The sequence below is a fragment of the Acipenser ruthenus genome, chromosome 58 (assembly GCF_902713425.1).
Source record: "Acipenser ruthenus chromosome 58, fAciRut3.2 maternal haplotype, whole genome shotgun sequence".
Taxonomy (NCBI): Eukaryota; Metazoa; Chordata; class Actinopteri; order Acipenseriformes; family Acipenseridae; genus Acipenser; species Acipenser ruthenus.
In genome coordinates this window covers 1,065,911-1,079,336 of record NC_081246.1, presented here as the reverse complement: position 1 = coordinate 1,079,336, position 13,426 = coordinate 1,065,911, and the positions used below count along the sequence as shown (strand labels likewise).

Genomic DNA, 13,426 nt, shown 5'->3' with positions numbered 1-13,426 from the left:
AGTGTTCTCGGTACACTTGAAAAGATGGGAGTGTACTCGGTACATTTCCAAGTGTACTCCGCACACATCCAGTGTGAAAGAGAAACAATTGGAGGACGTTTCCCCTGAAAAGCGCTAAGTTCACTTGGTATTTTTGGTAATTCCACCTCAATTTAACCAAGGGAGGCTGCCCAGCCACTGTCAATGGCCTGGAAGTTGCAATGTAACTGTCCTTGCTACTGTGGCATCTACTAGATGTGCACCCACTATCATGTCTGTTTTGAATGCTGTTAGGTCTTTGCCTTTCCCTGTTTCTGGTAGACTGTTTGCAGTTGTGCTGCTCCCACAGCTTTATAGTGGTGCTGGGATCACATGACTCATCAATGGGTGATGCCAAATCCAGTCGGGTTGCTAAGTGTCACCAGAAGAAACATTTCAATACAGCACTTGCATGTAAACCTGATCTTATACTTTTATGCCTCAAAGCTATATTAAGTGGGGTGGAAATCAGTTAATGATATTAATCCACATGTTAATAATCAAAGTGCTATACCTGGGCACTTGTCCCTATTATTGACACCCATCATATTCTGACCTGAGGATTTCTATGTTGCGATAATTCATTACAAAAAACTTTTTAAAACATAGTTCTGGTTAAAACGTCCTCTTTAAGGCCTGTGATTGTGTATACACAGTCATACTGCAGTGCCTTTCTGGGCCCGTGGTTGGGTAAACACAGTAAAAAAAAAAAAAAAAAGTGCTTCATTCTATTGGCTTAATGGGCCACCATACTTTGCTGTACAGGTTGGAAACATATATCATTGGATAGGGGGAGGGGTTGAATTGCATTCCCTGAGGGGGGCATTTAAATTGTGAAGACCGTAGAACATTTTCAGCAGCGCGCAGAGAGAAGACATCAGAGGAACTTGTTAGAAAAGTGGAAAAACACTATGAATCTGATGTATTTGACTTATAATTTATATAGAACATTGATTCTGTCTTGTGTTGTATTATAAATGTTTTTACAGCATTTATAAATACACGGAATGAGTGGATAAGCAGGTAATGTTTTAATTGATTCATTTATATCATTTATGTTTTTTTATGATTACTGATAATAATGAAGTGAACTATTTTATTTATTTTAAGAAAATAATTGAGAATCGTGTCCATTATTGCTTATACAGATCCTGAGAATAAACTTTTATTATGGCATTGCAATTTTACTATGTTTGCTTATAGTTAGCATTTTGTAGTTTTATTTAACACTGTTTAATCTGTTCTTACTGTTTGTAAAATACTGCTTTGATAATAGAATATGCTGTGTATGTTTCCTGTTTATGTACTGAAATTGATGTGCACACAATAATGATAGTTTCCACTCTACAGAATTTCATTTCGAGATGGCAAGACGATTAGATGGATTGTTGATAGAAACACTGGAGTCCGATTCTGCTAAATCAGAATTTTCTGACAGTGATCCAGAAAGCACTGCAGAAAGTGAAGAAGAAGAAGTAGTAATAGCGGTAAGATTGCATTTAGTTAATTACTTTTTATTTATTTTTTACTTCTCAAATAATGTTTTGTATGCAGAACGCAGAAACTGCATGCAAATGAGGCTGCAACATTTTAATAAGCGATTAATTTAAAAAAGAATAAATGCAATATAATCAATATTCGTAATTGTATTAACATTAATACAGACTAGTCATTTATTAAAATGTTGTGCGCTCATTTTAGCGATCTTCATTCTGCGTTTAATGATAAAGTAAAGACTTGTACAATTTAAAAGCCTATTTAGTTGTTTCACATTTAAACCCCATAAATTAAAGTTATTTTCCCCCAAAACGTCATTAAAAACAGCCACGTCTTGCAGAAAAACCGCCCAGTTGGCAGCACTGCAGCTGATAGTCGTTTAAATAAAGGTTTTGGCCCGTAGAACGCTGCTTTTGAAATGTCCATTGAGTTAAGATCTGTCAATCCTAGAGAAAATGGAACATCGATAAAATATTAGACTGGATTATTAATTAGTACAGTGTGTAGTAACAGATCAGAAACAAACGCAGACACTGGTTTAAAAGTGTAACTACATCAATTCAATTATAGCACAGACAAACAACACAAAATAGAATTCTAAATAGCTGTATGTGAGAAGAAATGAATTTTAAAGAGCTGGTCAAAATAGCTTTATGTGAGAAGAAATTATATTTAACGGTCAATATTGCATCACTCCTCAATTCGTACCATACGTTACAGAAGTCAGAAATGCTTTCATATAGCCTTTTGAATTCCAAATAACTTGGATTAATATACATTTCAACAAACATTATTTAGATGAGGAATCATATGCTTAATCTGTGCACCTATTGAAGTAATATGAAAAGTAGAGTTTATATTTAATGTTTATGCAACAAGGTTCCCATGTTGCAGGCAGAAGGGATCTGGTCTCAGTAGGTAGTTGCAGCTGGATGTCTTGAGGTGACATCAGTAGGGGATGTTCAAACAGAAGCAAAATCTTGTGAGCAAGAACAGGATACAGTTGATGTGCATTCATTTGCAGATACAAGACCACGAGTACCCAATTCTGATGGATCTAGGAAGATGCACTCCCGCTCTAGGGATCACGTTACACCTGTGTTGGAAGCCTTGCATTGGCTGTCTGTTAGGCTTCAAGTGGATTTTAAAATCCTCCTGACCTACAAGGGTCTCCAAGACTTGGATGGATAAGAGAGAACATTCAAGAAGGAAGAGGTCACGTCTGGATGGAAGAGAGTCTGTGAAGTTGATGTTGTTTTTCATTGAGAGTTCTTGATAGAGATCCTACACTGCAAGCATTTTTATAACATTTGAGAATAGGTGTATCTCGGATTATTTTCAGTCAATTGGCTGACTCTGCTAGTCATTCCATTGGTAAACTCTCCATCAGGTAATGCAAGCAAATGACATCATAACTTCATCAAACAAATACCTTCCCCCTCTTCATTTGAACAAAAGATTGTAAAATCACAGAAAATACATTCAGTTAAAAATACTATTTTGTGAAATAACTTTAAGTTATTCATGTTTACTTAATAATTACATTTCTATTTCCCTTACGTATTTTCACACAGTAAAATACTGTATATCCTACAAGTCACATAATGTTTTAATTAAATTTTAATTAATTTCCAGAAAGATAAACTATTTTTAGTGATTAAGTAAGGATTGTAATACACTATTTTCTAGGTTTCTAAATTTAAGAGTTAACAAGAATATCGTTCTTATAACAGTCAACATAATTCACCATTGAATACAACCATCTCCATCATCCACTAGATGGCAGTATTACTCTATTATTTTTGACGTATGCGGAGACACGATGCTTCATATCTAGGATTTTATTGTCGATACTTAATTATGTTGACAATCTAAATCATCTTAACAAAGTTAAGGCGATTTCGCTTACCAAATGGCATTATTTTTCCTAAACGAGTTTATCCAGATCTCTTGTCAGAGATGTCTTAGAAATAAAGATTCAATAGTTATATATTAATTTAAGCAAATATAAATTGTACTTTCTACATCACAAGAGTAAGTAGTGAGGTTCCAAAAATTATAACGTTGCACGTCCCCACGTGTTGGTGCAACTATTTAAATAATGCACCTGAAGTTTTTATTTTCATTGCTAACATCCTGACAGCATTTCACACGCACAATGTGGCGATGCCCAGGGTCTGATCTTAGGTGTTAGCAGGAAGTACACAGGAACAGAAGCTGTAGATTGCAATCCAAAATGATTTTATTATTAAGCAAATAAATCAGTAAACACAAACATTATAACTATTTACAAATGAAAAATAAACCTCGTAATGCAGGACTGAAGAAACAGTCTTGCCTAAAAGCAACCAAGCTTTTCACTGTCAGGTTTCAATAGCATAACCCTCTCTCCCTCTCTCCATACTCAATGCTCTGGCCTTTATACCTGCTCAGGTAGCCCCTGCCAAAAACTAATAGATTCAGAAATGTCCATGTTAACTCAAGCAAGCCCAAATATACAAACATTAGCACATTTTCATAAATAACAACATTTTAAATCAATTTCAAAAAGGTAGGCTGGTGGTCCAGTGGTTAAAGAAAAGGGCTTGATGCCAGGAGGTTCTGGGTTCAAATCCCAGTTCAGCCACTGACACACTGCGTGACCCTGAGCAAGTCATTTAACTTCCTTGTACTCAGTCCTGTTGTAAATGACCACATGATGCATAGTTCACCCGCTAGTCTCTAAGTCGCTTTGGATAAACGCGTCTGCTAAATGACTTTAACTTTAAAGTCTATTTCAAAGCTCTTTTCAAAATATCCGCTCTAGTGCACGGATCACTGGTGTAGCCAGGATTTTGTTTCTCATAATCGCCCTATTAAGAACCGTGATATTTCACCTCACAATCACTTTCATCACTACTCTGCAGTTATCAAACATACAAATGAAATAACATAAAGAATAACCTACCTTGTCTGATGTTTAGATCCCCAAATCATCTCCTGTTTTTCATTGCAAACTTGTCGAGTACTTCTAGGTAAGGCTATGATTTTGGCACGGTTATTTTCAGTAGGCTACAGCACATTTCACGGGCGAGTTGCAGAAAAAAAATTCAAGGAAAGGTCACCAAATAATGTAGTTTTAGCAACATCAACATACACAAGAGCAAATAGCACACAAAAACCAGTAATATAAAGACTATTGACAACTGACACATTTAAATGTTACTTTAGAGTACAAAACTTAGTTAATACTGTACTATGCATGCTTTCACACCGGCCGCGTAGCAAAGCAGAGTGTGTGTGTGAACAACAATATATAAACATCAGCATGTCAAATAATTGTTTTTATTACCGTGTTCAAAATGACATTGTATTTTTTTTTAAAAAAGATGTTCACGTCAGTCTGAAGTATTTTGTTTAGAAATGTTTAGTTTTAGAGAAAGTGAGTTTCTTTTCAACATACTACATTGTATGAAAAAAAGTTTACAGAAATGTAAGTATTAATATTTTTTGAAGATGCAAGGCCACTTTTTCACACAAAAATAAAATAAAATAAATTAACAAGCGCTGTATGTATGTGGAGATCAAACTCCTAAAACCACCCACTGGCTACGTCACTGGCACCGATAGTGTAAGGATTATTTATTGCCCACATTGTCAAACAGGTAACACAGCAATAACTATCCATGGTGTGGTACGGAACAGAAAAGCTAGTGCACAGGGTATATATTGAAAAACGGTACTGGTGCGTAAACTGGCACACGCATTAAGTACTTGAAATACAAACATACCACTTTGACGGCATACAATTTTCTGACCTTACACGGGTCGCGTTTTGGTACGCATTCCACATTCTGACGATGTGCCACGTTCTGGCCCCACTCTGATTTTTTCAATACAAAATAAAATACATACGGAATACAGTTGAATCCACTCACTCATTTGCAATGCGTGTTTGTAACTGCTAAATAAGTGACTGGATTCTTCATCCCTAGGATTTTCCACTCAACCTAACCTAGATAAATATAAATACAATATTCTGTGTTTAGACAGAGTCGGGATGCTTTAAATGGCATTGAACACAGTAGATAACGACACCGAGAGGAGCAACTTCTCGGACTATGATATTATTAAGGCAGGACTAAATGGTTGTGAAAATTACACTGCTGGATTTCTTTCAGGTGGAGTTAGGTCACAAGCACAGCCATGTGCCTTACATTGTCTGTTCCATAAGACCCTTCTACTCTGGCTATTTCTACTATCAACACATTGACACAATGTTAAGTCTATCTGTTACATGAGTAATAGATAGACAGCAAAGCTCTAAGTTCCTCTGAGTTTAAGTTTTCACCATCCAAGCTGACGATGAGGTAAACAGACAGCCCTTGTTTTATCCCCTGCTGTGTTGGCACTGAACTCTGCTGGAAAAAAAGGGATGTGAAGGACTGCTGTGCTGTAAGTAGTTCATCTTGGGTTGTCTGTCGGGACTGTACTATAAAATAACATTTGCTTACTAAGGCAGGTGTACATTAGTTTGTATTACATGCTGGATTGAGGTTGCAGTCTCTTCGGGGGTGTCATGTACATAGACAGAGTTTCTTTTCATTTTTTGAGCAGGAGTAGAAAAAAATACCTTTACATTTCTTTATTGAGAGCGGCATTTATTTGAGGACGGCCTCTATTAAAAAGCTGATATCTGAGTGAGGCATTAATTCAAAGTAATACGGTATGTCCGGGTTTGGTCTGTGGAAAAGGTGGCAACCCGACCCTGAGTACTACTTCCTAAACATGAAAACATTACACTATACTAAATGAACAGATCAAGCTTATTATGATAGTTAGCAAAATCAGATGAAAACTTTCAATATAAGAACATAAGAAAGTTTACAAACGAGAGGAGGGCATTCAGCCCATCTTGCTCGTTTGGTTGTTAGTAGCTTATTGATCCCAGAATCTCATCAAGCAGCTTCTTGAAGGATCCCAGGGTGTCAGCTTCAACAACATTACTGGGGAGCAGGTTCCAGACCCTCAATTCTCTGTGTAGAAAAGTGCCTCCTATTTTCTGTTCTGAATGCCACATCTAATCTCCATTTGTGACCCCTGGTCCTTGTTTATTTTTTCAGGTTGAAAAAGTCCCCTGGGTCGACATTTTATTTTCAAAACTAGAATAAATAAATCACACACAGAAACAAAGAAAAAGTAAACTAATAATAAAAAAACAAATAGCGTAATAATAATAATAATAATAATAATAATAATAATAATAAATGACTACAGCTAAATAATGTCTCTGCATCCTTTTACACACATATACACACAGAAACAACGAGAACATGGAAAAAGTAAACTAATAATAACAAAATTAATCTGCAGTGAACTCACCTGAAATGGTGGCGCCTGCGATGCGTCCTCGTAATTATAATATTGCACGCCCCACCCATCCGAGCCCTAAACCAATTATATGGAGACATGGCCCGTAGTCATGGCTATGACCCACGCAAAAAAAAAAAAAAAAGATCGGTGATTGATGGCCGAGATATGACATGAAAGGTCATCAATCACATATGATCGATTTTAAATGAGTTTCTGGATTGCTCATGCAATTTCCAATAAAAAGGACACCTAACACAGCTCAAACAGTTTTTGAGTTTAAGATCGATTTAAAGTTGGAGGGTTCAAAATCAACCAACTATGACCCCTTGACCTGATCAGGCTGAAAACGTGAATGTGCTTTTTTTGTTTTGCCATGAACCCTGAGCACTGAGTTTGGCGTAAATCAGAGATGGTAGGGTGTTAAAGCCAGTATTTTTTGAGTTATCTGTCATTTATCATGTCAACACTTAATAATATTGACATAATTTATTTTATAAATAATTGTATACTGTTGTCTTTGTGTTTTGTGTTGGGAATGATTCTACCTCATCTGAGGAAGGTTACACAGAACCCATCCATTGTTCCTTCAAACACAAAGACGCCTCTTGTCCAACTCAATCAACAGCACAAATACAGAACACGAGCAAACAGACGAAATAAAGAGTGGTACAGCAGAATGTAGCAGATGTGAAATGGAAATAAGTTTTAAAATGAGCAATTAAAGTGCTGTAGCCTAACTTATCAATAATGTATTACTGTAGAGCAACAAGACAAACAGAAGCACGCATATGGAACCTGCCAGGCTTCAACATGGACTGGCAAACATTTACACCTGGAGAATCCCCATTACCCATAACTGTATATACACCATTGGGACTGTTTCTATTTGTAACTTATATCAGGGAGAAGTACAGTCGTGGACAAGTACAACGCAGTTAGAAGCAGAAAGGAGGAATTGCATCTTTAAATTAAATCTGGAGTTGCTTTAATCAGAAAACATTGCAGCTTAAAGCCTTACAGCTGCATGTATTTTTCTGAATGTATTTTTCTGAAACTCGGAGCAGCTTATTCAAATTATGTGTTGTTCTGAGACACGGGGGAGGGGCGGAGCCCGCAGCACAAACACAAACAAACAAAAGGCAGGCAGTGTTCCCAGCGACAGCGTGGGAGAAGTACAGTCGTGGACAAGTACAACGCAGTTAGGAGCAGTTGAAAGCAGGTTGACAGCTGTAGAAGCTAAACTAAACTTCCAAAAAAAAAAAAAAAAAAAAAGGTCTTCAAGCCAGTAATCTGTGACAACTGCATGATGTGGGAAATCCGAGAAAACCAAGTTTGTGTAAAGTGCCGCACCATCCAGGACTTGCTTCAGCGATTAAGCCTGCTAGAAAAGGAGCTGGAGGAAATGAGACAGCAACAGGAGCTTGAGGAGCTGACACACCCACAATTCATGGAAGTCTGCACCCCTAGCAGACTGAAAGCCACCACGGAGGTGGAAGAAAGTCGAAACAGCTGGGTTCAGATAGGCAGAAGCAGGGAAAAAGACAAACGTCGTCAAACACAACCACGAGAAATCCAGACATCCAACAATTTTGAGCCACTTCAACATTCAGATGACCAAAACCAACATCAAGAGAATGAAAAAAACAACATCCAGGACCCTATAAACAGTGCTGGCCAGGCAGCAAAAGGGGAGGTCATGATCGTTGGAGACTCCATACTGAGAAACACAGCAAGTTCAGTTCGCAGTTTGGACCCCCTTACTACAACAGTGTGCTGCCTTCCAGGAGCCTCTGTCAAGCACATCACTGAGAATGTGGACAGGCTCCTAGAATGAACAGGAGACGACCCGGTAGTAGTCGTCCACATCGGTACAAACAACATTGTAAAAGACAGACCAAGAACCCTGCAAAACAAATTCAGAGAGCGAGGAAGGAAATTAAAAGACAAGATGGTATTTTCTGGGATACTGCCGACACCTTGCAAAGGACCATATGGACAGCTGGAAATACAAAATCAAAATGCATGGCTGAAATCGTGGTGCACACAGGAAGGTTTCACCTTTCTTAAACATTGGAGCATATTCTACAACAAGGACTATTTATATAGGTGGGACGGACTGCACTTAAACAGAAAGGGAACCAATCTACTCGGAGAAAGGATCCTTCAGGCGGTACAGAAGCATTTAAGCTAGAAAGGGGGGAGAAAACAAAAAAACAGAAGGGAGACCACATCAAAACAAGGGCAACAACTCAGGTAAGACAACTATTACATGTATTTATCTAAATGCTAGAAGTCTCAGAAACAAAATGTTAAAACTTGAAGCCACTGCACTAACAAGTAACTACGATGTAATAGGTGTTACAGAAACTTGGTTGTCTGAGAGTGATGGAGACGAATATAATATTAGTGGGTACACAATGTATAGGAAAGACAGGCAGGACAAAAGAGGCGGAGGGGTAGCACTATCATAAGAAATAGTCTTGAAGCCCAGGTGTTAAATCAGGACAAAGAAAACAAATATGGGTCAGAATAATGGACACAAATTTAAAGGGCATAATAATAGGAGCATGCTATAGACCGCCAAATTCAGACGCTGAGCAAAATAATCTGTTATACAATGGCATTCATAATGCGTGTAGAAAAGGAGAAGCCATACTAATGGGGGATTTCAACTTCCCCCATATAAAATGGGAAAACCCGATGGGGGGCACGACGGACAAAACTGAAATGGTGGAAATGACAAATGACTGTTTTCTAATGCAATTTGTCAAGGCACCGACTAGAGGGGAGGCATGCCTTGATTTAGTCTTTTCAAATAGCGAAGACAGAATAACTAAAACAGAAGTCAGAGTGCGATTGGCAAACTCAGACCACAACATGGTCTCATTTGAAATATTTTTTAAACCCCCAAAAGTAATGACTAAAGCTAAGGTTTACAGTTTTAGAAAAGCAAACTATGAAGGTATGAAACAGAAACTAACAGAAGTAGATTAGAGTAAAATAGAGTAAACATCCACAGAAAAAGGATGGCTGTTTTTTAAAAATGTAGTACTAGAGGCACAAAACAATTACATCAAAAAAGTAGACAAATCTCAATCTAAAACAAAATGGCCAAAATGGTTTAATAGATCAATTAAGAAAAATATTCAGCGAAAAAAGGCACTTTACAGAGCGTTTAAAAGGGACCAAAAACAAAGTACACAGAAAGAGTACTTGGAACTGCAAACACAAGTCAAAAAGGAAGTTAGAAAGGCCAAGAGAGAAATCAATATTGCTAAGGGGGCTAAAACCAATTCCAAAATGTTTTTCCAATATTATAACAGCAAGAGAACATTCAAAGAGGAGGTTAAATGTCTAAGAGACACAAATGGCAAAATCACAGATAAAGAAAAAAAATAGCAAATATATTAAATGATTACTTTTCACAGGTTTTTACAAAGGAGGTCACGGACAACCTGCCCCACATGTCGACCTGTTCCAATCCAATTTTAAATAACTTTAGCATAACAGAGGCAGAAGTGTTAAAGGGACTAGGAGCTCTTAAAATAAACAAATCCCCTGGGTCGGATAAGATCCTCCCACTAGTATTCAAAGAAATGAAAGAAGTTATTTACAAACCGCTAACCAAGGTCATGCAACAGTCTATTGACACAGGGGTTGTACCGACAGAATGGAAAATAGCAAACGTAATTCCGATCCACAAAAATGGAGACAAAACCGAACCAGGTAACTACAGACCAATAAGCCTGACTTCTATTATATGTAAACTTATGGAAACTATAATAAGATCCAAAATGGAAAATTACCTATATGGTAACAATATCCTGGGAGACAGTCAGCATGGTTTTAGGAAAGGGAGATTGTGTCTAACTAAACTACTTAACTTTTTTGCGGATGCAACATTGAAAATGGATAATTGCAAAGCATACAACATGGTTTATTTAGATTTCCAGAAAGCTTTTGACAAAGTCCCGCATAAAAGATTAATTCTCAAACTGAACGCAGTAGGGATTCAAGGAAATGCATGCACATGGATTAGGGAGTGGTTAACATGTAGAAAACAGAAAGTACTGATTAGAGGAGAAACCTCAAAATGGAGCGAGATAACCAGTGGTGTACCACAGGGATCAGTATTAGGTCCTCTGCTATTCCTAATCTACATTAACGATTTAGATTCTGGTATAGTAAGCAAACTCCTTAAATTTGCAGACGACACAAAAATAGGAGGAGTGGCAAACACTGTTGCAGCAGCAAAGGTCATTCAAAATGATCTAGACAGCATTCAGAACTGGGCAGACACATGGCAAATAAAATTTAATAGAGAACAATGTAAAGTATTGCATGTAGGCAATAAAAATGTGCATTATAAATATCATATGGGAGATGCTGAAATTGAAGAAGGGAACTATGAAAAAGACCTAGGAGTTTATGTTGACTCAGAAATGTCTTCATCTAGACAATGTGGGGAAGCTATAAAAAAGGCCAACAAGATGCTCGGATATATTGTGAGAAGTGTTGAATTGAAATCAAGGGAAGTAATGTTAAAACTTTACAATGAATTAGTAAGACCTCACCTAAAATATTGTGTTCAGTTCTGGTCACCTCGTTACAAAAAGGATATTGCTGCTCTAGAAAGAGTGCAAAGAAGAGCAACCAGAATTATCCCAGGCTTAAAAGGCATGTCGTATGCAGACAGGCTAAAATAATTGAATCTATTCAGTCTTGAACAAAGAAGATTACACGGTGATCTGATTCAAGCATTCAAATTCCTAAAAGGTATGGACAATGTCAACCTGAAAAAAGAAACAAGGACCAGGGGTCACAAATGGAGATTAGATAAAGGGGCATTCAGAACAGAAAATAGGAGGCACTTTTTTACACAGAGAATTGTGAGGGTCTGGAACCAACTCCCCAGTAATGTTGTTGAAGCTGACACCCTGGGATCCTTCAAGAAGCTGTTTGGTGAGGATCAATAAGCTACTAACAACCAAATTAGCAAAATGGGTCAAATAGCCTCCTCTCGTTTGTAAACTTTCTTATGTTCTTAATGTTCTTGAAGAGACTCAGCAATGCAAGTGACAAAAGTGGAATCTTGCTCACACAATTACAATCTATTTCATAGACTACTAATGTGTCGTAACAAAAACAGTATGGTCAAGAAGATGATCAATGGTCCAAACAAGATGTAGTAGTTCATATTTTCAATCCGTGAGTGTACATTTTTGATCTGAAGTGATTAGGAATTACCCTATTTATCAAGCAACTTTATTATTTTCTTTTCAGTAAATATCTCTGTATTTTAGTCAGATTTACTCCTGGTTTCAATGTGTCCTCAAGTGTCTAAAATTCTGTGGATTCTCTTGTGTCCTTCAAGACCCAGTAACTGACTGAACTTCTTCCCACATTAAATGCAGGGATAGGGCTCCACTCTTGTGTAAATTTCATGGTGTTTTTTAAGGTTTGGTAAGTGACTGAAACTCTTCAGACATTCACTACATTGATAAGATTTCGCATTTTGGTGAGTCAGCTGGTGTATTTTCAAGGAATTTAAATATGTGAAACTCTTGCCACATTCAGCACAGTGATAAGGTTTCTATCCTGTGTGAATGCGCTGGTGTGATTGAAGACTTGCCAATCGCGTGAAACTCTTGCCACACTCGGTACAGTGATAAGGTTTCTCTCCTGTGTGAATGTGCTGGTGTGATTGAAGACTTGCTAATCGTGTGAAACTCTTCCCACACTCAGTGCAGTGATAAGGTTTCTCTCCTGTGTGAACCCGCTGGTGTCTTTTAAGGTCTGACAAACGAGTGAAACACTTCCCACACTCTGTGCAGTTATAAGGTTTCTCTCCTGTGTGAACACGCCGGTGGATTTTAAGCTGTGATAAATGACTGAAACTCTTCCCACACTTAGTACAGTGATGAGGTTTCTCTCCTGTGTGAATGCGCTGGTGGATTGTAAACTGTGATAAAGAACCTAATCTCTTCCCACACTCAGTGCAGTGTTGAGGTTTCTCTCCTGTGTGAATTCGTTGGTGTCTTTTAAGGTCTGATAAACGACTGAATCTCTTCTCACACTCAGTGCAGGGATGTGGTTTATCTCCTGTGTGAACCCGTTGGTGTCTTTTAAGGTCTGAAAAACGACTGAATCTTTTCCCACACTCAATGCAGGGATAAGGTTTTTCTCCTGTGTGAACCCGCTGGTGGATTTTAAGCTGTGATAAATGACTGAAACTCTTCCCACAATCAGCACAGGGAAATGGGGTCCCTCCTGTGAGATTTCCTTTAGCAGCTAGAGGAAAAAAAAAACAACAGAAGAGACCAAGGTTATTGTACAACATTCTTACACATTCGCTCTTCTGCAGAGCTTCCCCTCATAACCATGACCAACTCCGAGAGTGAACTCTGATGAGAATCCAGTCAAACCCGCTTAATATCACTCCTGTTCATACCAGCCTCCTTTCTATCATCACATTGAATTTCCCCAGGCAGAATATAATGGGTGTCATATAGGCAGAAATTCCTGAGAATATCACTTTGATTATTAACACACTCCAGTT

General features: G+C 37.8%; 1 protein-coding gene across 1 annotated transcript in view; it reads right to left on the bottom strand.

The window, feature by feature from the left end:
• Positions 1 to 6,578: 6,578 nt before the first annotated feature.
• LOC117407620 (zinc finger protein 184-like) overlaps positions 6,579 to 13,426 on the bottom strand; it is a 16,967-nt gene continuing 10,119 nt past the window's right edge. The window contains exon 4 of the mRNA XM_059018215.1: positions 6,579 to 13,158. Within this exon, the coding sequence (XP_058874198.1) occupies positions 12,461 to 13,158 (698 nt within the window). The 3' untranslated portion in view covers positions 6,579 to 12,460. The remainder of the gene's footprint in view (positions 13,159 to 13,426) is intronic.